Genomic DNA, 25,246 nt, shown 5'->3' with positions numbered 1-25,246 from the left:
TGCTGCCACAGGGCTGCCGCTGCCCAGAGAAGCCCGTGTCCGCCCCCCAGGGGCCAGCTCTCAGTAGGATGACCCCGCAGGCAGCGGACACTTTCCCCACACTGACAGCCCCAGCCCCAGGCAGCCTTGCGGGCCAGCAGGGTCACATCCCGCATACAGACCCCTGGGGCCCAGATGCTCGCCACCTCTCAGCTGGTGGGTGGCAGACAGGCCACACGAGCAGTGACGCTGAGCCTGGGCGGAACCCAGAGCCGGTGGCCAGAGTGTCCTCTGGCAACTCCTTGACCCGCTGATGACCTGCTGACGCCGCTCAGCTCCAGGGAGGGCCCAGGCATCCTGGGGAAGCCCTGGGAGGCTACGCCAGGAGTCCAGAAACTAGATGGTGGGGGGACCCACGTCTGTGGAGGCCGCCTCCCTGTCGGCAAGCGGCTCAGCCGTGTGTGTGTGTGTGTGTGTGTGTGTGGCGGGGGGCCTGAGAGCAAAGTACGGGCGAGGCCGTGGACTCGACGCAAGGGCCGTGAGCCCCCCGAGCGGGCCGGGGTGCCTCTCAGGAAAACCTCCGTGACTGGGAGCAGCACAGGCAGATGGGGGAGACCCCTCCCCTAGGGTACAGTGGAATCCCAGCCCGGACGGCCGCTGTCTCTGAGCGGGGGCCACCTCCTTCCTCCCCCAGGCCGCCTCTGGGAGGTAGTGGTGCAGAGCCACCTGGACCCCACTTTGGGGGGCATGTGAGGCCCAGAGGGTGGGGGTGAGGGGTCCCCGGCTCAGCAGGAAGGCCAGGCCCACCTTCCAGTAGCGTAGGGCAGGGGCTGGAGGGGCAGGGAGCGGGCGACTCACCATCGGGCAGAACTCCATCACCAGCAGGTAGGGCGTCACCTCGGCGCACTGGGCCAGGCACTGGAGCAGGTTGCTGTGCTGCAAGGCCCTGCGGGAGCCAACAGGCTGCCCCCTGACTCGCACTCAGGGCAGGGCAGGAGCGGGGCAGCACAGAGCTTGCCTTTGTCTACAGGGCCCACAGCCCCACCTCCCGGCCAGTGGCCCACCCCCTCCTCCGGCTAAGCCTGTCCCCAGGTGCCACCCACCTGTAGGGCTGCGCCTCCTCCAGGAACTGCATCTGCTCCTGCACGCTGGCGCTCACCTTCAGCTCCTTCACCACCACCTGGGTGCTACTGATGCCCGAGTTCACCTCCCCAAGGAATACCTGCGGGGCAGGCGTCACCAGGTGGGCGGACTCCACCGTCCCCAAGCTCTGCCCCCAGCCTTGCTCTTCCAGCCAAAGCAGTCTGTTTCTGTGCCTCAACGTACTCATCTGCAAAATGGGTTCTGGACCGCTCCTGGGAGAGCGAGCCCTCGTGGCTGTAATACTCCGTCTTTTGTGTCTGCCTCCCCTAAGGTCCCCGGCTGTTCTCAGAGCTCTGGGGGTCTGCAGTGAGGAAGATGGACTCCTTGTCCCACCCAGGCTGGTGGTCAGGGAGAAGCCAAGAGCCAGACACTGCTCCCCATCCCTGCCCACTCAGAGGCATCTCCCAGCATGACACCAGGATCTGCAAAGAGGCTGCCGGACCCTGAGGTCCCCAGGGAGGGGCCCAGTAGAGTGCGCCTTGAGAGGGGACCCCAGGGCTGGGGAAGTTTCTGGGAGAAGCAGGTCGCCAACCCCCCCTCTCCACCTGCCAGGCAAAAGAGCGGACCACGCTGCCAGTCCCTCCCCCATCCCCACCAACCCCTGGGACGGCAACTCACCTTCCCAAACCAGCCGTGGCCAATCTCCTCCAGGTACAGGAGGCTGTGCCGGCCCAGATCTGTGGACTTGAGCAGCTGCACTGTAACAGGGCAGGGGGCTCAGAGAGGCCAGCTCAGCCTCCATCATTGCCCCATCTTCTCTCGCCTGGCCCCTAGAGGGGCTGCCTGCATGGCCTGTTCTGGGGAGCCACCCAGAGCCCCCTGCTCCCTCCTGATGGGGGCGGCCATCAGGAGCAGGGCACCTGCTGCCCAGGGGAGCTGTGGATCTGCAAGCCGCATCCATGCATCTTTCTGAGTGGGTCTGGGAAGGCTGTGCCCCAAGCTACAGGGACAAGCCAGGCTGGAAACATCAGGGCCTGGAGCCGGGACCAGCGCACAGGCAACGCTGGGCAGGCAGTGTGGCTGGGGCGGAGGCCATGGGGAGGAGGGCAGTGGAGTGGCCCGTCCCCTCACCCCTGCCGCAGGCTGGCATTCCAGCGCCAGGCACGCCAAAGGCTCCTTTGTTGGGGGCTGCTTGGCACAGCCCTGTACGGAACACACTGGGCCCATTCTCCTGCAGGCTGGGCTGGGTGAGGTCAGCAGGCAGGAAGGGTCAGTGAGGGCCCCAGAGGAAGGGCCAGAGCTGCTGAGCCCACCCACACCCCGCCTGTGCCCCAAGGGATTCCCCGAATTCTGCTCCCACGCCAACTGCCCAGAGGGCCCAGGGGACAGGCTGAGCCTGGCAGCCAGTAGACTCCAAGGTGAGGGGCTGCTCCCAGGGACTGGAGACCCTACGGAATGTTGACCTTGATGCTGAGCAGAATTGGGGGTAAGGGGTCCCACTGGGGCCCTGAGTCCCGGGGCTCCTCCCCCTGAGGTCCAGCCTGGGGTCTCCCCAAGCAGGCTCAGCAGTCTTGACAGTGGGGCAGTGATGGAGGTGGAGCGTGCTGACTGCCAGCCAATGGGAAAGGTCTCCTGGCAGCTGCAGGAGGCGTGGCAGGCCGGGTCCCGCGGTTCTGGGGTCCGCACCCAAGGGGCAGCACCTACAGAGCCAGGCTGGGGAGCCTGAAGGCTGGGCCATCTTCCCCCACGGTTTCGAGGGGTAGTACTTGCTGCCCAGGTTTTTAATCCTTGACCTCCACGTGGGCTGCCCTCCCAGCATCACCCAAATCTCTCCCCTCCCCAGAAGCAGGGCACCCTATAAAGGACAGAACAGGGCTAAAAACTAGAAAAAAGCATGCAATCATCTGCCCCCTCCTGGATCCCTGTCCCCCCGCATCCCCAGGGACAGTCCCTTAAGCGGTGGAAGACACTGGGTCTCAAAGATTCCTTGGGGTCCCAGGCACACACTGCCAGGGGCAGGTGACAGGCCCAGGCCAGGGGTACAGTGTCCCCTGAGGGGACCCCTTGCTCCGCAACAGCTCCTAGCGTCCAGCACTGTCAGCACAGGCTCAGAAACTCCCATGGTCACCCAGGAAGGTTGGGGGGCTTCCTATAGCAGAGACCCCACCTTCAAGATTTTATGGGGTGGACCTTTGAGTCACTCAACAGAGTGGGACCTGAAATTCCTGCCTAACTAGGTGAGGTCTCCTCTAGGAGACACCTGCAGGGGGGTGGGGAGTGACAGTCATGGTGCAAGGGGTGCTGGGCCCAGGCCAGCACCTTGGAGGCCCCCAGCCCATGGCGAGGGCTGGGCTTCGGGGTGGGCAGCACCGTGGTCAGGACCAGCAGAGCCCAGAACACACGCAGGCGGGGCAGGCCTACCCATCACAGGTCCTGGTGCCAACAGAGCCCCCCCTGGGCCTGACACCCTACTCAGTGAGCCTGGAGGAGCTGGGGGTAGGCACAGGCCTGACCTAGGAGCTGCCAGGGAGGGGGCCTGGGGCCAGGGACCCCACCCACCAGCCTCCAGACACAACTGGGGGGTTCTTGCAGTGCTGAATCAGGCAGATGTGGGTTCAAAGCCCAGGTTGGCCACTGACCTTTAACCTCTGGAGTGTGGGCCCTGCATCTGCCATGTGGGTTGCCAGCCTGCTGGGGGGACCACGGGATGGGGCGAGTGGGAGACATGGCAAGGAAGCCACAGGAAGAGGCCCCGCCTGCACCTGCACGCGCTGGGGGGACCCAGGCCCCTCCTTCCCCCACCCCAGGGTCCTGAGCAAAAGGCTCCACCCACAGAAGGAGCCCCAAAGAGCCCCTCCCCCCCAGTGGGTGGGCCCTGCTCCTGGGCACCACGGAACCCATGTACGAGGTCCAGCATCCCAGGGACCGCAGAGAAGTCCCTCCTCCCAGCACATAGGTGCCCACCCCAGGACCAGAGGGAGTAACCCCCACCCCCTTTGCACAGTAGCCCCAGCTGGCCCAAGCCTGCTCACAGCGCCCCAGGTCCCAGCAAAAGGGGACACACACCAGCTCCTTGCCTCCCCTCCCCGGGAGCACTGACCCCAGAGCCACACCCTACGCCCACCACCTGGGCCCACCTGGGGGCTCACTCACCTGAACGCCCGGGCTGCTTGGCCATAGGCAGGGAGACCTCGGTGAGGGGCAGGACATACACGTCGGGCCCGTTCTGAGCCGCTGCTGCCGGGGAGCCCTGTGCCGAGAAGTCGGCCGGGTACTCTTCCCCCTCGGCATTCTCAAACTCCTGGGCCAAATGGGTGACACATGCGGTGAGCTCCAGGGCTCCCCAGAAGGGGGAGGGGCAGGGGACAGGGGGCAGGGCAGGGAGAGAACAAGGGGTGCAGGCCAGCTCTGAAAGGCCCCTTTCTTCCCAGAGCCCCGCTCCCCCCAGCAGCCCTGCCAGCTGCCCCCTCCACCCACCTCCTCGCTCCTCAGGGCAGAGAACAGACCCCACTCCTCGGCTGCCCCCTCCGCAGGGGCACCAGCTGCCCCAGGAGGGCGGGGTTTGGTTTGTGTTGGGTGGGGAGTGGGGATTCACCTCCCACGGGCAGAGCCTCAAGGGTGGTGGCCGTGAGCCCCAGGGCAGCCATGCCTCGCCCAGCCTCAGCCCACCCACATCCGCGCCTACCAGGCTCAGGGCAGGGTAGGCAGCACTGGTGGGGGGGGGGGGCGGCTGGAGGCCAGCTGCCCCTGCCCATCCAGAGTCAGCCCTCCACGCCGCTCAGCCACCCCACCTCCCAGCAGCCTTTGCCCTGGGCGGGGGTACCCCATGGTCAGTGGCTTCAGGGTCGTGGCTGGGGAATCCAGGACAGGGGCTCCATCATCCCACCCACCCTGACCCAGCAGACAAGAAACTAAGCGCCCCTGCTCCTCCCAGACAAGGAGCGTTCCTGAGAGCCCACCCCCCGGCTTCACCCCCAAGCAGGTGGTAGCTGGCAGCACCACCTACTGCGGCCATCTGCCTGCAGGGCCCCTGGACTTCGACCCAGGAGGCGGGCGTCTGTCCGCTCCCCGGGCTCCTTAAGAGCCTGGCCCTGGGCACCGGGCTGGGCCCCACCTGGCCCGGCTATTTTCAACTTCAGCTGCCCCTTCGTCTGTCTGAGGAAGCCCCCTCACATTCCTGAGCCACGGCCAAGTCTCCCAGGAGCCCTGGGCCACAAGCAGAACCACAGTACTAGCGCCACAGGCCTGCCTGCCTGCCTGACCAGGACAGACCGCTGCCAGGTGGGGAAACAGGCCGAGGGTCGAGGGACTTCCAAGCAGCTGCAGCGGGGCCGCCCCTGTGGCCAGGCGGCTGGACTAGGAGCCGCAAGGCCTAGGTTCCCTGCCCGGCCCTGTGACCCGAGGACACTCTTTTCTCTGGGCCTCGATTTCCTCGGCTGCAACAGGGAGGCTGAGAGCCCTCTGGGTGTCCTTGCGGGCCGGTCCCGGCCTGTACCTAGAGATGACAGAGCCACTGGGGACAAGGCCTGCAGGGACTCCCCCTCTCCAGGGCCCGGGAGACCACCCTTGGGCCCCGGGGCTGTCAGAACCAACCCCCTCGCCCTGTAATCCCAGCTGCGGCTCCGCAGAGGCACAGACGCCCGCCCGCCCACTCATCCACCTCGGGGTCTGGCCCTGGCCCCAGCCTGTTACCTGACGGTGCCACCTGGAGGCCCACCGGATGGAGCCAGCAGAGCGGGTGATCAAATAGGACAGTGTGAGCATCACTGCCCAGCCCCTTCTCCCAGCACAGCTCCAGGTGGGAGAGCCCAGCACTGGCCCCCCAGAGCCCAGGCGGGAGCCTGCTATGCAGGCAGGCCCTCCCACTGAGGCGCACTGGTGCTGGAATGTTCCGGGCACCATGTTCCCAGGAGGTGAGGAGGGCACGGGTAGGAGGGGGCCACACTGGCCCTTGTTTGGGGCCTTGTTCTCACAGCATCCTGAGAAGGGGCTGACATACAATAGCCTCAAGGCCCAGCCCTGGCCCCCCCCTTCCCCTCCCTCCTTCCCCCTCCCCTCCACCCTCCCTTCCCATCCCCCTTCCCAGCCCCCTTCCCAGCCCCCTTCCCAGCCCCCTTCCCCCTCCCGCTTGCTTCTCTGGCCCCAGGATCCTCCAGGAAAATGCCAGCATCGCCTGGCCCAGCCCACTGTGTTCCTGCAGGCCAGGGAGACAGGGCTAGGCATGCGGATACCCAGGCAGGGGCTTGGATGCAGAGCCGAGGCTCCCAGGGCCATGGCCCTGCTGCCCAGGCCCTGAGCTCCACCAGCCCACCCCTCAGAGAGCTCTGGATGGCCCTGCCGTGAAATGTGGCAAAGACACCTTTGTAAAAGGCAAGTGCTGCGCAGATGCCAGCTCCCCGGCCCCCCTGTGATGAGACACAGCAGGGGGAGGTGGAGGGCACTGCTTCTCTAAAATGGGGGCGACCCGGCTGCAATGTGGGTCACTTAGTATGGAGATGACTGGGGTGGCGGGCTGCTGTGCTGGGCCACAGGACAGCCCCTCCCCTCCTGACCTCGCCAGGCCCGGGAATCTGACCTCCAGCCAAGGGCGGGGCAGCTGAGTGGGCGGGAGAATGACCACAGGCGGTGCTATGTGCTAAGTTGGCAGAACTCAGCCCACAGGGCTAGGGGGGGCTCTGGTTGGGCCCCTCAGTTCCCAGCTTTTTCTCCTGGTCCTCCATGCTCAGAGCTGCAGCTAAAGGTAGGGAGCAGCCATGGGCGCTTCTAGGATTGGGGAACAGCGCCCCAGGGATGCCTCTGGGCCACCATCCTTAGGAGGGGCACCTCAGCCCTGGAATCCCGCCCAGGATGACCCCGGGAGCTTAGCCCTGCCAGGGCGGCCAGAGAGAAGGCAGGCCCAGCCTTCTAGCTGATGCTCCATGAACAGTAATGATCACTCCTGCTGTCCTACCGCCCTGATTCCTATGTGGCGCACAGTCCTTTCCTCGTGGGGCGGAAGACACCCAAAGTAAGGTGACCCCAGCCAGAGAGGTGCTTCTGATGCCGAGAAGCGTGTCTGGGCAACTTTGGTTTCCCTTTGCTGATTCGAACAAGCAGGGATTCAAGGACCCCCTAGGCATAGAGACCCCTCCCACAGCGGCTCAGGAGCCCCCGTGGCCCCCTTGAGGCCCATCCTCACCGTCCCGGGGCGCACCGCACACAGAGGCCTGACCCTGAGCTGGGACATGACAGCATGAGGCCATGCCCCCCCAACAGGGGGACCCAAAATGGGGGAGGCAGTGGGAGGGGTCCCTGACAGCCCCTAGGCCTCTCCCATCGGCTGCCCCCAGAGGAAGGGCTGTGGGGTCCTGGCCTCTATAGTCCCCAGAGGGCCCTAGGAGGGAAGGAAGCCCAGTGCCGAGTGGACACCAGAGGGCCAGCCCTCAGGATCTCGTCCACAGCCTCCCCCGACCCCCAGCCCTCACCTTGAACCCGATGCCGCCCTTCTTACAGCACAGGCAGGCCAGCATGAGGGCAATGACGGTGAAGAGCCCGGAGAAGGACACGGCCACCACAGACAGGGAGGACGACCAGGAGAGCTCGCTGAGCGGGGCGCCGTCTGCCGAGGGAGAGAGAGTTACAGGGCAGCTCTGCGACCCGGCCCCCATCTGCACCCAGTCCCCCAGGCACACTCCGGGGCCAGCCGGATCCCCACACCGGGCTCCGAGGCCCCCCGATTCATCGCGGTCTGAGCCTCAGCACCCTTACCCTTGCTCCAAGACCCCACACTCGGAGGCACAGCCGCCGGCCCAGGGCCGGTGGACACACGGGTTGGCCACGGTGGCCCAAGCCTGCAGTCCATGGCCGGCCCCTGGGTGCCACACTGGCTTTGCCAAGGGACAAGGAGCTGGCTGAGCTGGCGAGGCCTGCTCAGCTCCCACTTCTGGGGGGCTGTGGACATCCCTCATGAGCTCAGGGTCTTGGGGCTATGGGGACCCTCTCCCACGTCTCTCTCAGACTGGCCAGCCCACTCACCCCTGTGGAGTGGGCCCCGGGGGCTGTCATCGTTGCCATAGCTATGGCATGGCACTGGTAAAGGCTGTGAGACCCGGGATGGGGGCTGCTGGGAGACGGACCAGGGCCCCGCTAAGCGGGAGAGACTGAGGACCTGGCTGCTGGCCACATGCCAGGCTCCAGGCAGCTGGGGGTCAGGGCCGGGACCTGTCCAACCTCTGAGGACAGGGATGTCACCGTCCCCAAGAAGGTGAGGCAGCAGAGTTCCTCCATGCAGTCTGGCGTTTCCAAGTCACCCTCTTACTGAACGCCCACCAAGGGACCCCCGGTGCTGTTTCTGTCTTGAGGACAGCAGGGTGCCTCGTTCTGCAGCACCTGGTCCATGTGAGCCCCTCATGGCTCACCCTCATGAGGGTGGGGTAACTGTGATGGGGTAACTGTGGTGCCCAGGACAGCACAACGTGGCCCTCCAACACACAAGCATGGCCCCCAAATTAGGGCTCCAAGCTGCCCCCACTCCCCCGCTGAGCCAGGGCTTTGGGGAAGCTTGGCCCATCTGGTGCCCGCAGGACAATGTGGTGGGGCCAGCCGGGGTCCCCTAAACGCTGGGCAGGCAGTTCCACCCCTGGCCTGCCCTCCTGTCCCACAATACCGGCTCCAGTGCACGCCCCTTTCCCGAGGACTTTCTTTCTGCCCGTCCTCCCTTCGGACCCTGGAGGCTTCCTGCCTGTCCCCAGCTCCTCTGCCCACTGTGTACCCCAGCCCCCCAGCTCCCAATGGCTGATTCCTCAGGACCCCATCATCCCACCCAGCACACCTGCCATCACTGGTCCCTCAGGTCAGAGCAGGTCTCAGCAGCGCCTCACCGGGTCCTAATTGGCACTGAGGCGGCTGCCATGCCTGTCTCCACTGGACAGGAGGAAATGGAGGCTCAGCGAGGGTGAGAAGCCTGCCCGAGGTGGCACAGCTGACCTCTGACTGATGTGCTTCTGCTCCTGGGCATTCTGCGCCCACATGGGAAGCCAGAGCTACCAGTTAATGGGGTATCTAGGAAGACTTCCTGGAGGCAGTGTGAGCCCAAGAGGCTGGAACAATGGCAAGTGCGGCCTGGACTCCTACTCAAGTTTCTGAGCTCATTCCAGATACCCACACACAGGGAAGAGAGGCGAGGCTGAGGGCCCAGGAGGGCAGGGTCACCATGGCAGGGGAAACCAGCTCAGCCTGCCCTTGGAAGAGACCCTGGAACTTTTGGCTGTATTCCCCAGTCCCGTGGGGCTGCAAGCAGATACTTTCACAGGGGCCTCCACAGGCCAGGTTTCGGGTGGGGGTGGGGGGCCCACCCAGTGTGTAAGCATCACCCCCCCAACTGGGCTCTCCCACCCAAACAGCGTGTACTCACAGGTTGCTGAGCAGCGCTGGCTGCCGCACCCCCAAGAAGCCATGAAAGCCCCCAAGGATGTGCTGTTGCCATGGCAACCCATGGGCGTTCAGCAGGCTCCCCTCCCGCCACCTCTGCCTGCACGCGCACTCCTGCATCTCCATCTCCTGGGTGGTCCCAGGGCCTGGAAGAAGGCAGCAGGCACCAGGCCCATCACCCACCTGCCCCTCTGGGCCGCACAGGCTGCTGTCGGGCAGGATAACCTCAGATGGCCCAGCCTCAGCCTCTGCCCTCAGCCTCCTTGATGCTAGTCCTGGGGTGCGGCCCTCCTGTGGGTCCCCTCCCAAGCCCCTGGCGGGCCCTGGTCACAGAACTGGGCTGAGGGTGGGTGGGCACTCAGCATGATGTGCTCGACTCAGCAGCAGAGGCAGGTGGCGGGTGGGGCCCCGAGTGGGCCTCCCCCACCATCCAATGCCCACGTCCCTGAAGGTGGATCTGCGGGGATGGGGAGAAGACCAAACAGATGGGCAGAGGCAGAAGAGGCTGAGAGGCTGTGGACTTGAATTTTCAAATCCACGAAACATGTCAGTTTCTGGAGCCCCACCAATGCTGGAATAGTTGAAACCCTGCCCCCCTCCCCGAGACTACAGCAGGCGACAGGAGTGTCACCCTCAGAACCACTCTGCAGACGAGGACACGGAGGTCCGTGTCAGAAGCTAGGCGACTGCTCTCGGTCCCCAGGGAGCCCCTGCCCTGCCCTCCGCGGTCAGAGGATGATCCTGGTGGGAGAAGGAGGGTTCCAACAGCCCCTCAGTGTCAGACGGACCTGTCCCCTCCAGTGTCACCCCCAGATCCCAAGGCCGCACAGGGGCCACTCAACCCTGCCCTCACATGGGCATCACTCACTCACTGCACCCTGGCCACCCCCAGGAGGGAGCCACCAACGCCCTCAGCACCTCCAGCTCTGGCTCCCGGAGCCCTTCTCTGAGCCCGCAGGCCGGCGCCTACAGCCTAGGCCCTGCTGGCCGTGAACTCCTGAAACAGACCAGTGTCTGGCAGAGACACCTGTTATATCAACACAGCGTGAACGAACACACACACGGGGGCACACACACTATGTACGCACACACACATACCCTCTCTTCCAGTCCCCCCGACAGGCCTGCTCAGGAGGTATCATTGTGCCCACTTTAGAGGTAAGAAAATTGAGGCTCAAGGAAGTTATAGATGCAGCCAAACACTGACAGGGCTGGTGCCTGGGGGCCTGGGTAGACCCACTCCTGGCTCCTGGCTCCTCCACCATCCACCAAAGATGCCTACGGGGAAGGTCCCGCTCGTGCCCTTAGGATCAGCGCCCACTAACAGTCTGGGAGGCCCATATGGGGTCCCATTCACGCCCCACCTCTTCCCAGAGGGCAAGAGGGGTCAGCACCTCGTTTCATTCTTTTGACAACCTCAGTGAGAGGTGTGACAGCCCAGGGATGCTCTCTGTGTCAAGGGCTAGAGGAACACTCAGGGCCTGGAAACACCAATAAGCCTGTGTTCACTGATGGAGGAAAGAGAACAGTGCCAGGACCACAAAGGGCGCAGAGGCCCATCAGGTTTGACGCTGGGGCAGTGGGGCCACGAGGAGGGGGCAGAGCAGCCTCAGGTGGGTATTTGGTTCCGCAGAGCAAATAAGCAACATACTGGAGCCAGTGCAGGACGGGGAAGAGCCGGAGGTGCCCGCGGCGGGTGGCAGCGCCTGCATGACCCCAGCGTATGGGCACCTGGCCCACCTATAGCGCACAGACAGCAGCTGACCTGTGTGTCGGTACTCGTGCACCTGCACATATGTCCTTCCATGCTCTGTCCACTGAGGGGGCCTGGCAGCGGTGACCCCGAAACCATCCCCCCAGTACCAGGCCACTCACACACCAGAACGACACCACGAGTGCCCGGGAAGACAAAAGTTGCAAATGGCTTTGTTGTTTGTTTCAGAAATGAAAAACCCATTCAAACAAACCTCAGGCCGTTCACCTCTGCAGCAGAGAGCATCCAGCCACGGCTTTGCTCCCAAACTCCGAGCCCTTCACCTCGCTGTGGCCACTCACCCTACCGTGACCGTCAGCCCCACGCGAGCCCAGCACGGGAAGGCCCACTTCCAACCGTACCCCAAGCCCAGACGCCTGCCGCTCTACCCTTGGCCTGGGGGACAACTACACAGGCCGCGGGAGGGCAGCTTGGCAGTGAGACACAGGTCGGGTGGTTGTGGGGGGGGGGGGTCCTCACCGCCCACCAGGTGGCACTCTCTGGCCATTTTATGTCCAAGGGTTCAGCGGGGAGAGCCTTCCTGTAGACTCTGGGCAGGTGAGAAAGGATCAGAACACCAGCCCCTGGACATGGCCATGAAGCCCAGCACACACATCACCGTGCTAGCCCCCCTGTACCGTGAGGGGCTCCAGAACTGAAGCCAAGGTCTGGGGGCTGCAGGGCGGGGCACCAGGCCCCTGGATGTGGGGAACAAACGCCCCGCTTGTGCGGCTGGTGGCTGGCTCAGAGGGGTGCATGCCACCCGGGGGTCCAAGCTTGGGGCTACTGCACTTGGGACCCACCAGCATCGTGGCACATGGCCTCAGCTAACACCCTGTGACAGGAGGGTCCCCTGAGGCACTGCCCTGCTGGCTGGCCGTGCCTAGCCTGGGCCCCACTCGGGGGACCCTAGGCCTCCACGGGTGTTTCTGTCCACCCAATGCCTCCGGGACCCATTTCTGCAGCACTGTCACCAGAGGTTCCATCCCTGCCCCCAAAGCAGAAGGGAAGGCCAGACCCTCACGGCACCCACAGCTACTGCCCAGCCCCACAGAGCACAGTGGCCACGCATGGACAGGCACCGCCTCGGAGGGCCCTGGCGGGGGCAGCAGCTCCCAAGTCAGGTCATAGTCAAGGGCCGCAGGCTGGGCTGCCCAGTGCAGCTCCAGGAAGGGAGGGTGCCGGGGCCGGAGGTGAAGGGAGCCTGCTCAGCAGAGGAAGACCATCCCCTGCCAAGAAGCCTCCCTTGCACACTGGGGCACTCAACCACCGTGGGGCCTGGCCCCGCGGTCCTCCCCACAGGAGATGGGCACCTGGCGGGCAAGTGCCGGCACGGCTCTGTGACCATATGCCAGTATCAGGGGGCTCCTGGGCATGGTGGGAAGAAGCTGCCTGCTCACCCGCCCCAGGCTGCGCTGGGGCAGCTCCAGGCCAGGCTGGGAGGGGGCTCAGGGCCTCGCTGGGCTGGAAGCTCCACCAGCTGTGGGACCCTGAGCCTCAGCTTCCCCATCTGGAAATGGGGCCACCCCACACCGAGTGTGCAACAGAGGAACACCAACCCAAGATGTCAGCTAGGCCTGACACACACCACACACCCCCTACCACAAGACCCCACCCCCGCCCTTTCCCACTCCAGCTCAGCCCCAGGTAAGGGGTGAAGGGTGGGCTAAAAGGTGCTCCAGGCCTCCTGCTAGCTGAGCGGAGGGTGAGGAGAGGAGGAACAGGGGCAGAGGCTGGTCCCGCAGCGAGGCCACAGGGCGGCCACTCACCACCTGCTCCTCTCTGCCCCCATACTCCTGCCCAGAGGGCACGCCAAGATTATAAAAATAACCCACAGACCCAGGTGAAGTTCAGACCACCGGGAGTCACCTGGGAGTGGCCAAGGGTGGCCCTGCAGCCCGAGCCCTTGGTTGTACCCCATTCAGTGAGCCCCCCGCCCCTGCACTCGCTCACCTCCAGGCAGGAAACGTAGCCCCCGCGGGCACCCAGATCCCAGAGCCCCTTCAGGCCCCACTTCGCCAATCTCAGTCCAGCTGGGATGGGGGAGGGCTGGCCCACCACACACGGGGCAGGGCAGGCAGGACTGCTGAGTGCTGGCAAGTTCTCTCTTAGGGTCCATTTCATCGTCCAGGTCTGCCCTGGGGCTGTGCAGACCTCCTCCGGGGTGTCCAAGCCTCGGGGGCATCAAGGCGGGGGCAGGGCACTCATGCGGTGTGGCCTCCACAGCGTGGGGTGAGGCTCCCACTGCTTCAGCACACACCCGCCTTCTTCTGAACTCTAGACCCTGCCTTCCAGGGTCTCCAGGGTCTGCTCACTCCCCATGTGTCCCGCGTGCCCCACAGCGGGGTGAGCTCCTCAGTCCCTGGAGCCTCGTCCCGGACGCCGAGCTGCCTGCGTCCCCGGAGCCGCTCTGCAAGCTTCCTCCATCCGAGCCGCCCTGGGGCGGGGTCAAGTGGCCTCAATATGAACTGCTTTAAGCAGGGGCAGGTGGCCCCCATCAGAGCCTCCTTAAGCAGGGGCAGGTGGCCCCCATTAGAGCCTCCTTAAGCAGGGGCAGGTGGCCAAAGTGGTCCTTCACTGGGAGGGGGATGGGTAGCATCTCAGCCATGGGCTAGGTTCCTGCCAAGTGACCGTGGGCGTTGGCACACAGCCCTCCACCGTTGTAGGGCTCACTCCCCAAGACCCCTTTCGCCGTGGGGGGCACCCACAACCGGGGGCACCCACAGCCAGGGTCACCTGGCAGGCACATAGCCTGCCTGTCTTCACCCAAAGGGCTGGGGTGAGGAAGTAACAGACAGGAGCCTGGGGCCCCCGGCCAGGACCCCTCCCTGCCCTCCCCAGTGCCCCATGCCCGCTCTGTGGGCAGAACTGGGGCCAGGGAGCCAGGACACTGGGAACAGGGTGGTGACATCACAGGGAGAAGCAGCGCCCGTGGGTGGCTGAGAGCACACAGGGCAAACCCTGGGCCCAGACCCCTGAACGGGCCCACAGCCTACGGGGCTGGAAGAGGCAGGGGCTGGGCCGGGGATTCTGGAAGGAAACCTCACGGGGTGGGGGTGGGGGGTCCCTGGGGTGGTGCTCCCTGAGAGCAGCGGCCAGCCCACCCCCACCTCCACTAGCAGGGGTCACGTTTCTGGCGTAAGAGGAGCTCTTTTTTGTTGTGATTAAGGCTCTACTTTAATCAGATGAATTCACACAGGAAAGGACTGAGAGTCCAGCTCCCTTATGTGAAAACGCAGGTTGTAAAAGCCGACATGGTCATACGATACAAACACCTGTTAACCATCGACCATCACAACAAAGGTGGTGTGTGCGGAGCCAAGAGGCGCCTGTCCCATCTTCCCTGACACCCAGGAGTATTCACACCCCAGGGTAACAAATGCTCAGCAGCTCACCTCTGACACCCACCAGCCCCTACAACACCCCAAAACCCACGCAGCATCTGAGCCAGAGCAGCAGGTAGACCAGAACCACCCCGCGTTCCTGGCCGCTCCTCTGTCTGAGGTCCCGCCTCTGCGGCGCCCTCCTGTGGGGATGATTGATGGTGGACCCTGTTTCGTTAGATACTTCTTAAAATAATAATTCTATCCACCTGCAGAAGCAACAGAGAAAACAAGACAGAGACGACCAGCTTCCCCCCGACCCAGCAGGCCTATGGCCTCCATCGGCCCAATTCTGCTGCTTGAACGGGACCCTGCCTTCCTGGCCAGCCCGGTGGCCTGACGAGCACTGCTGGGCAAGGCCCCGCCATTTCCAAGGAGGCACAGCGTTCGGTAAAACTGCATGGCCACGTTTAGGAAGAGTAACTCACGCTTACCGGGCACTGCTGTGTCCCGAGGGTCTCCCGTGGATGCTTTCTTTGCCAGGAGGGGCCCCTTTCCAGTTCATGATGAGCGAACAGAGCCCGCCCCCACCCCCCAGCCTCATGGGTCAGATCTCACCCGTACCACCCAGCTTCCCGCCTGGAACCACCCTTCTCTGGCCCCACCCCACCTCCACTGGGCCAGGCACATGTGGGGGTCTGAACTGCAGGCCATTTCAGGGTGACAGCCCCCCACACAGCTGCAGCCAGGCACCACCTCCCAAGGCAGGGACACCGGGTCCACCAATGGGTCCCCACCCTTCCTTTCCCTCCCCTCCCCTCCCCCTCCTTCCTCCCCCTTCTCCCTTCTTGCTTTTCCTGCTTCGTTTTCAAGTTCAACACATTCTTTGAGGATTCCCCCCTCCCACACCTTCTCTGCTGTCCCCCAGATCACCTCAGGGACCTGCAACTGGGGTAGGGAACCCAAGGGACACAGGTGGGCCAGAAGACCCTCCTTCCAGACCCCACAGGGCTAGAGTCCCATGTCCCCAAGCCCTCCTTGCCTCCTGGACATCCCACAGTCCCCCATAAAACCTGCCAGGTGCTGGCTCTGGGACTCTGCCCCCACCCTGTCCCCCAAGTACACGACTGTAACACCCGCCACATGACAGGTCCTATCCAGTTCTCCAGGACCAGCCTGATCCCACTGGGAGGGCGGGTAAGCAGGGGGCAGGAGTGGGGTCCAACGTCAGGGTCTGGGCACGAGCCACACCACCCATGGCCCTCAGTGGATGGACATGGAAGGGGAGGGGGGAGGGAAGCTGGTTTAAGCTGGGGTGGAGGCTGCAGGGCCAGGACCTGGGTGTCCCTTGGGGACAGATCCCCCCATGCCCACCCTGGAGGCCTCAGGGCCCTTCACAGGGGCTCCTTTTTTGGGGGGCCTGGCCCTGCAGGTGACACGGGAGGGGGGACACAGATCCTATGCTCCCCAAAGGGGGTGGACATCAGTACCTAGCAGATCCCTCTGGTGAACCACCCTCGGTGCTGGTGCTCTCTGGTCCTGGCCTCGGTCCGTCTCCAGGGAGGGCTCCGAGGGGCTGGTGGGAGGAGGGGGATGGACCATTTGTGGGGGGAGCTGTGAGGAGGGGAGGGAGCAGTTCTGAACACAACCAGGTACCATGCCGGGCTTCTTGTAAAAGGAGTGACTTGTTCCACCAATGAGTGGGGGTGAGGTCAGGTGAGTGGTGTCCATCAGGGGGCTGTCACACGACTTGGGTCACCCCACCTCCCTCACCCCCTCCCAGGCACCCATCAACAAGACCCATGGCCTTGTAGTGGATGAAGCTCTAAACAAGAGAAACTAGAAAAAGTGCAGAGAGAGGGATCTTGCCTTTCTAACTCTTAACATGTCCAAAAGCTACAATCATTAAAACCATATGGTTCTGCGGCAGAGATGGGCCAACAGGTAAAGAGCGAAATCACAGCCCAGAGCCAGGCCTGGCCTCAGCAGAAGACCCTGCAGAGAATGCCCGGCCCCGTGTGGTCTTGCCTCAGACCACACACCAGGATAACTTCAGATCGACATCAGTGAGTCAAATTATAGCATCTGAGAAGAAAATAGATAAATATCAGGCTTCTCAATGGAGAGGGATTTTTAAGCTAAAAGCAACGGAAGGAATCATGAAAGATCAATGGGTTTGGCCACATAGAAACATATGTTCCATAAAAGCCCCAAATTAAAAGGAAACAACAATCCAGGACAAATGATTGACAGAAAATTTGTCAAGGACTGATGTGACTACTTTTGGGAGCACACAATCAGCAAAAACTAAAAAAATACATTAAGACCCCAAAACAGAAACAAGCAAACACCACACAGTCAGTCCACAAACAAGGAAATACAATTTGACCAGCCCACAGGAAAACGTGCAGCCTCGTCCATAATAAAAGGAACGAAATGTCACACCCGATGTCAGCTTCTCGACCATGTGAATTCTTAGAAGCTGGTGTCTGGCCGAAGCCCACACACCAGGACCAGCTGCCCAGGCGCTCTGGTGGGCGTAAGTTGGAGCAGCCTCTGGAAAGTGATTTGGAGACATGCATGCAGGGCCTGGGAGACCTGCCAACTCCCAGGCCTAGTGATTCCAGGTCTGGGATTTTAAACGAGAGAGCAGCCTGGATGGCACACAAATCCAGACTAAAAACAAAGGAAGGAGCAAGTTAACATCACAGGCAGGAATCGCTTCACACAGGGATGTTCCCTGCAGTGGTGTTTATAAGAGTAAAAACCAGCCTAAATAGTCACAATAAAAAGATTCCGTAAAAACAACAGTACATTTGCAAAAGAAGCCACAAAGAGTGAATTTAAGAAGATGTTTTAAATAAATGAGGAAATATCAACTTTATGCTAATTTTAAAAAGTGGATACACAAGGAAACGGTTGGGCTCAAAGCAAATGCTTGTTATTTGACCACGGAGTCAAGGGTTCATGGGGTCTCCCAAATATATATCCTTCATGAGTTCTGACATATCCGTACACCAAACCCATCAAACCCAACACTTTAAACATGCTCAGTTTAGTCTATTTCTATTATGCCTCAGTAAATTTGAGAACAAGAGGCAGGACATAGAATTGTTTATAAACCCTGATCACAACCATGTCAAAAAAAAAAAAAAAAACTAACTGAAAGAAAATATCTCAAAATGTGAACAGTGATTGTCTTGGGTGGTAGAATTCTGGGTAGTTAATACCTTCTCGTCTGCAGTTTTCATATTTTCTACAATAAGCATGTACTACGTCGAGAGTCAGATGTGTATAATTTTATTTAATTATCACCCACGCCTAACCCCATCCCTCTCGTCTTTAAAGACCCCCACGGTCTCACCGTAAACAGAATGGAGCCCAGATCCTGTCCTGGCGTCACAGGGTCCTGGGTCTCCACAGGTCTCTGTCTGCCCCCCACCCCACACTCAAACCCCACCTGGGGGAGCCACATGGCTGGAGGTCAGTAAGGTTTCCCCAGGGAAACAATGGGGACACAGAGGTGGAAGGTGGAGGTGGCCTGGATCGGCGAAGAGAAGGGTCAGTGACTCCAGCCATCCTCAGGTCAGTGGAGCCACGTCTCGCGGCCAGAGTGCAGGAAGGAAAGCAGGTTGTGCCTCACTCTGGGTCCCGGGGTGGCGCCTGCACCCTCCACCTCCTCAGCCGCCCCCTTCACTGTCCTGGGCTACACGCCATCCTCCTCCCAAGTGGACCCAGGCTTGGCCTACATCCCCTCCTGACCCCGTCAGGGCCCCAGCTCCCACCCTGGTCCCCAGCTTCTTCTGGGGCCCCAGACCCCGATATCCACCTGGCCCTGGCCCTTCCCTTGGGTGTCCTGGAGCATCTCAAACCAAAGCCAGCATGGAGTCCCTGTCCCCCTCAAGGCAAACCCAATCCCTGGGTCCCTCCCACCCCCTCCCCAAGTGGGAGACCCCAACTGCCTCTGGATTCCTCTTGCCCCCTCCCCACATCCAGCCCTGCTGAGGCCAGTGAGCTCCACCCCATGGCCCAGACCCTACCCAACCTCCTCGGGGGTCTGTGGTTTCCAGGCGGTTCCTCACCTGGGACTGAAGCCATCTTCCAAAAGCGCCACCCATGAGCCCCCTCCGAGCCCTCTACCTGCCTGCCTGCCCACTGCTGGCCATTCCCCCACTGCACCTTCATCCTCACTGGCCCCTCGGCCTGGCCCCGTCCCAACATCCCCAGCAGCCTGAGACACACGGCACTCAGGAAGCATTTCCAGTCAGCCCCCTCCAGCCTCAAGGCCCAGTGCCTCGGTCTCCCAGTCTGCTGGGAGGGGCCGCGTGCTGCCGCCTGGCTCAGCAGCCACTCTGAAGAGTAAGTGAGCCATCTGAGCCACTAGGACGGCCATGATCTTTAAAGCAGAAAATAACCAGTGTTGGTGAGGATGCAGAAGAAAAAGGAGCCCCGCGCAGCTGGTGGAGAAGCCGTGGGCGAGTCCGACGGCCCCTCCACGGCACTGCATGGTCCATCCCTATGGAGTGTGCAGAACAGGCGGGTCCAGGGGACAGGGCCCGGGACGGGTACTGCAGTGGCACAGGGCTTCTTTTTGGGGTGATGAAAAGGCTCTGGAACTAGAGAGGTGGTAGCCGCACAACACTGTGAACGCACTAAATGCTACTGGCCCGTACACTTTAAAGGGGTTAAATTCACATTATATGAATTTCACCTCAATTTAAAAAGATGTTAAGCAAGCGGTCTGACACCTGTGGAGACCAGGTCAGGGGTGTGCCAACCCTGCCGGCCCCCATGGGCGGGCACCCCCAATGCGCCCCTGGCTGGCTCACTGCTCCCCCCAAGAGCCCCTTTCCAATCTGCACCAGACGCCCATAGCCTCATCCTTCACCCACTCCCTTGGGGCGCTGCCCAAACCCTCCTGGAACAAAGGCCACTTCCACAACAGTGAGGGTCCTGGACGACCCCCCCATCGCGGCCAGACACCATGGGGAGCCCACTCCTCGACCAGCATCTCTGCCGGGGGCCGTGGGCTCCGAGGCCAGAGTACCAACTGCCTCCCTGCAGCCCCGTCTGGCCCTTGAGGTTCACTGGACGTTCCATCCTACTGTCGGAAGTCAGGGGGAACCCGGCCCCACCCCTGCTACTCAGGACACACACAGGCCAGGACCCTGTCCACTCGTCCACCCTGTGCCCACCTACCACCAGGGCCCAGCACCCTTCCTGGCCCCCAGCTTGTTCCCCTGTGGAAGGAGGGGAGGTCTCAGATCCCCGCCGTGGCCAAGTAGCCTCGAATACCCCCACGGGGTCACCCACCCCAAGTACAGCCAAACTGCTGTTCTGAGCGCCTGGCAGCCGCCTGCGTGCCCCCACCTCGTACCGCACCTAGTCCAGGGCCGGCCACAGGCTCTGAGGCCCTGAGGATCTGCTCCCGTGGCTCACACCGAAGCCCACGGCACCACGGTACCACATGAGGACACAGAACAGCCGGCCCAGCCCCCACTGGCCTACGGTTCCAGTGGGGGCAACCAGGCCCTCTGAGGGGCCCCGCCCAGCCCACGCAGAGAGCCTGGCTCCGAGCGAGACAGCCACGCCCCCTGGTATTCCCAGTGCCCCAGCCGGCCTGCCTGGTGCGGATGCAGCCGACAGGGGCTCACACCCGGGGTCACCAGCAGGCCTGGGGCGGGGCCCTGGCAGGGCATCGGAGGGCATCCTGGCACCAGTGCCCCTGCCCAACAAGCCCGCCCGGCGATGCAAACAGGATCTTGTGCAGGAAGAAGCTGTGCAACCTGGGCGGGCATCTCTGAGTTACGAGGCCGAGGTGAGCGGACAGCACGAGGGGCAGAGCTCTGCGTGCCCAGGCCTCCAGGGGCCCATCATCTGTCCCTTATACTCCCACCTCCCAACCCGCAGCTGGGGCAAGTGGCAAGAGTCTGGGACTTCCCCGGACAGAGGGCAAGTAGGAGGGGCATTCATACCCCCATGAACCATCCGGAAGGTGGACCCGGCGCTGAGGGGCCCGTGGGGTGGAGTTTCTTGGCAAATGTTTGCCCAAAGGCCCATACATGGACGTTCCCCTGGAGAGGAACAGAATCCTCTTGGCGGAGGAAGGGAAGCAGGTCACTGGACTTGTGTGGCGCCTCCCAGGCAGGACCCAGGCCCACCCCATCCTGGAGGACCCAGGCCCATGTCCTCACTCCTCCCCCAAATCTCTGAGGTCAAGTAGAGAAATGAAAGGACGCTGGTGACTGATATCAGAGCCCTGACTGCTCGGACGCAGGGGTCGCTTGGGTCCCGGCACACCCACCTCCCCCTGGGCCTCCCAGGATGAAAGCCGCAGCTGAAGGATGCCCCCATCCCAAGAGCTGGCGCTGGGTGGGGGCAGTCACGGACGGCTCTCAGTCCCAGCCCGCCACCCCACCAGGCTCACCCTGACCACCTCAGAACGCAGCTCTGGGCAGGGGTGCAGCAACCCCACCTCCGCAGCCGCCCAGGCTCCACCCCGGCAGGTGAGAGGGGCCCGAGACACGTCTCCATGGGGAGGCTGCGCCCCACTGCCCCCACCCCAGGACCTTCCAAACCTCTTTACCTGCAGTCTGGATGTCCTAATGTACAGAGACAGGTGTGGATGCCACCTGCGGCATGGAGTACAGACGGTGTTGGGGCCGCATGGGGGCCCCATCACTGGGGGAAAGGGGCCGGCAAGCAGGCATCCTGGACAGTCTTGCACCCCAAGGACTGAGGGGAGGGCTGGAAGGTGGAGGGCGCTGCCTCCGGGGGAGCGAAGCTCAAATGTCCGGCGGCTAAATGGCTGCAGCCATTCTGCCGGCTTAAGTGTCAACCTGAAGTGACGGACCTAGACCCGGCAAAGTCCACGGACACACAGACAAGCAGCTGGGAGCCCCCCCCCAAGGCCCCCACGGACACACGGGTCACAGCAGCCGCCTACACAGGAGGGTTCTTTCCCCGGCCCCGGACCGCAGACCCTTGGCAGGTGGCTGGACGGTCGGCGTGGTCGGAAGGGGGTGTCATCCCCCCTCCTGCCGTCCACAGGGGGTCAGGAACTACACCATCACCCAGAGCCTAAGAGGGGAGCCCGAGGGCTCTCACTGCCCAGCGGCAGGGGAGAGCCGGGGGCCTGGGCCTCCCCCCGGAGAACAAGAGAGGGGACACACTCACACACACATCCCCACGTCCTCACACAGGTGCACTCGTATGTTTACACGTGTGCTCACCCACTCCCACACACACACTCCCCCCACATCCTCACCCCCACTCAGACCCCTGCACACATGCTCACACTCACACACTCCCAGCACACACATCACACCCACCCACGTGCACGCACTCTCACACCTCTCACGCCAGGAGACGTGCTGGCAGTATGGGTTTGGACACCCAGCCCAGTCCCCCTCAGGCCAGGACCAGCGCTGGGCATAAACACAGTCACCATGTGTGCCACGAGCTCAGCACCAATGAGCAACACCCCTTCTGCCGGCATGTGACAAGGCCAGCCTGGTCACCACCAGAGGCCCCTTGACTCTTTCCCAGGAGCTCCAGGACCCACCCCAAGGCTAGTCCTGGGGCAGGGTGGGCACGCAGGATGTCCTCAGCCCTGGCCCCCCAAGCCCTGGTGACCAAGCAGCCCAAGGCACACAGCAGGAGTGGTTGGGTGGGGGGTGGCTGGGTGAGAACAGGGAAACATGGGCACTGCAGTCCCGTCTCTCTGCTCCCGGGGCCGCTCCCACTGACACCGTCTCCCCTACACAAACGGCCTCTCATTGGCCCCCAGCCTCCGTCTGCCGGTCCCTCCACGGCTTGCACGTCCCTCGGCCCCCACTCCCTGCAGGGGCTTGAGGGTGACCCCCTCTGCCCACCCTGTTCATCTGAGGACACTTCCCTGACACCTGCTGGGCACGGGGTCGCCCCGAGGGGTACTGAGCTGGATGAATGAGTCCCTCTCACAAGCATGGGCGGGGGAGCAGCTGTGCAGAGGCCAGAGGCAGCCAGGCTCAGATCCACCCAGGAGAAAACCTACAGATGCACGGCTAGACCCAGGAAGCACTGCAGCCAGTCAGTTTCAGACAGGACTTGCAGGGCCGCCCATCACAAGAAGGAAAAATAAAGCAGAATCCGATGCACTGGCTCCCACTCCAGCACCAGCTGCTGAGGGGTGGAAGGGCAGCCCAAGCCCAGAACTTCCTGCCATCCTGGCCTCCAAGTTTCTGCCTGGAACCCAGTGCGGGCAGAGAGTGGGGTGAGGTGGGCTGGGGCAGCAGGGGCAGGGCTCAGGTCAGGTGCAGCCTCAGCCAGGGGCAGGACTGTGCAAGCCCTGGCCCCGCCCTCCCTGAGCGGGCCCCGCCCTCCCTGAGTAGGCCCCGCCCTCCCTGAGCAGGCCCCAGCCAGGGGCTCCCTCTAGGGCTGAGTGGCCCAAGAGGGGCACGACCATCCCTCTGGGTCATTCATCCCCAGGGGCCAGAAACTGCCTCTTGAGGACGCCTGCCTCATGCCAAAAGGATTCCAGGCGGCTTCCTGGGATTAACAAGCTGGCCTACACCCCTGGTTTGCTGGTAATGCTTAACAACCGGCTCTCTGGAAGAAAGAGACGGAGGAGGTTTCTGACGTGGAGGCTTTGCAGGCTCCTGGGGCGCAAATTCTCCCACCACAGCCCGTCTCAAGCCACCAACCTGATGCCACTGAGCACGGGGGTCGGGAAAGACTCGCCCCAGCGGTGCCTGCATACCCTGCCCCAGACCAGTGAGACAGCTAAGGTGTGAAAGCATCAGCCCTGATGCACACCTCTGACCTCAGTTTCAGAACATATAAATACCACCCACAGCCGGGCAGGCCTGGCTCACACAGGGAATCCCAGAAGACGACTTCAAATGGCCAACAAGCCCCCAGAAAGGCACCCAGGGCGTCAGGCAGCAGAAAAGGCAAGCCACGCTGTGGCCCTGCAGGAGCAGGGCCCCAATGCTGAGTGCTGGGCAGGGGCCTGCGTGTGGTGGCCCAGCCCTCAGCATCCACGAAAGCTGCCCCCAGACCCAGGCCCACTCCCTATGTTCCAGTGATAGAAAACGGAGGGCCCACGGAAAGAGACACAGACACCCCTGAGCTGCACGCCTGCAGGTAGGAAATGTCCAGACAGGCGATCTCCACAGACAGGCGATCTCCAGAGACAGGAAGCACATGAGGGGCTGCCGGTGGGTGTGCGGCTAGCACGAGGGGGACAAAAGTGTTCTGAAACAGTGGCGACGGCTGCACACTTCTGTACATACAGTAAAAAGCACTGAAGTATACACTTGAAATGGATGAATCATATGGTACGTGAATCATATCTCAATAAAGCTGTCAGAAAAAGAGGGAAGAGACGGCGTTGGGATGCCTGGAGCTGGGCAGAAGGCAGTATCTGCCGACGGCTGGGCAGAGAACCTGCCGTTTCGCTGTCAACAAGGAGTGACCTCGGGCATGAGGCCGAGCGCGCCCAGCCAGACTCCTTCCTATGAGCATCCTGTGCGGGTGGCGTCCCCCAAAAGCAGGATTCCTTCTTCCCAGGGGGGTGCCCGGACAGCCAGGTGGGCCTCACAGCAAGTGGAGCCGAACCACCTGCCCGGGACTACAGGCAGCTCCACGCAGACAGCCACCAGCCCATTACACAGTCACCACACATCTCTCTACCAGCGACCACCTGCCATATCCCACCATGAGAGGCGACCGGGGACCCACCCCAGCCTCCAGATGCCGGCCAGCATCCTGCTGCCCCACCTCACACACCCTCTGTAGCAAGTGACCCCCAGGCTGCCCAGAACCACCCAGTGCCCTGGCCCTGCCCATTCCTGTCCTGCCACTTCCTCTGGCAGAGCCAGAGCAGGGGCTGGGGACCTCGCGAGTACGAGCCCCTGTCCGCTCATGCCCGGCCCCAGGGCTGGCAGTGGGAGAGCCCACACCCTCCCAGAAACCCCCACATACCTAGCTCTGGCGGCCGCTCCCGCGCGGCTCCAACTGCTGACTCCAGAGTCACCCTCAGCAGACCTTCCCTGACCCCAGGGCACCCTGGCCCCTGCCCCTCAGGCTGACACTGGCAGAGGAAGGCAGGGACCCGGCGGGGACGCTGCCTACTGCGACAGGCCAGACAGGCTGCCTGGGAGCTGGCTCTGGCCCGGCGTCCGCTGCCCTCATTTCCTCTGCCGGCTTCCTCTGCCGGGGGAGGGGAGGCCACGGGCCGCCTGTCCTGCTGGTGCTGGCTCCTCTGCAAGACGCAGCTGGACGCCGAGAGCGAGGCCCCAAGGTGCCCAGATGAGGGCTACTGGCCTGGGCCACAGCTGCCTTCCTATCACTGCGGTCCAGTGAACTCGCGTGTTCTGAGGCGCCTGCACACGTGTTACCTTGCTTTCCTCCTAAGACATGTCCAGGTGGGTAGGGCTGTCCCAGTTTACACAGAGGAGATGGAGGCTGGCATCAAGGCAGAGGCAGGCTCGGCCCCAGATGAGGCCCCGTGGGGCTCAGAGCCGCCCTGCAGGAGTGTCCTGGGGCAGCTATCGCAACGTGCCACAAACTGGGGCCTTAACGCACATGGAGTGTCTGACGTTCTAGAAGCCGGACGTCCTGCATGAGGGCCACACTCCCTCCAGAGGTTCCGGGGCACAGCCCTTCCTGCCTCTCCCAGCTGTTGGAGGCCCCAGGCCTTCCTTGGCTCGTGGCT

At 62.9% G+C, this 25,246-nt stretch overlaps 1 protein-coding gene across 13 annotated transcripts in view; it reads right to left on the bottom strand.

Annotated features, from left to right (window-relative positions):
* The window catches only part of AATK (apoptosis associated tyrosine kinase), a 38,334-nt gene that overhangs the window by 8,581 nt on the left and 4,507 nt on the right, over positions 1–25,246 (bottom strand). For 6 of the 13 annotated variants that reach the window (XM_060135675.1, XM_060135676.1, XM_060135679.1 and 3 more), the window contains exons 1-6: positions 7,527–7,660; positions 5,755–6,052; positions 4,216–4,363; positions 1,741–1,820; positions 1,083–1,423; positions 838–925 (exon numbers count right to left, since the gene is read on the bottom strand). In XM_060135675.1, coding sequence (XP_059991658.1) covers positions 838–925; positions 1,083–1,423; positions 1,741–1,820; positions 4,216–4,363; positions 5,755–5,964 — 867 coding nt within the window. In that variant the 5' untranslated portion in view covers positions 5,965–6,052; positions 7,527–7,660. Of the gene's footprint in view, positions 1–837; positions 926–1,082; positions 1,424–1,740; positions 3,671–3,701; positions 3,754–4,215; positions 4,364–5,754; positions 6,053–7,526; positions 7,661–24,513; positions 24,673–25,246 lie in introns of those variants that run through there. The other 7 variants (XM_060135684.1, XM_060135685.1, XM_060135682.1 and 4 more) reach the window with 6 other exon arrangements.

Source organism: Lagenorhynchus albirostris, chromosome 20, assembly GCF_949774975.1.
Source record: "Lagenorhynchus albirostris chromosome 20, mLagAlb1.1, whole genome shotgun sequence".
Taxonomy (NCBI): Eukaryota; Metazoa; Chordata; class Mammalia; order Artiodactyla; family Delphinidae; genus Lagenorhynchus; species Lagenorhynchus albirostris.
Note: the sequence above shows the minus strand (reverse complement) of the source record. Positions and strands in the feature narration are given on the sequence as shown.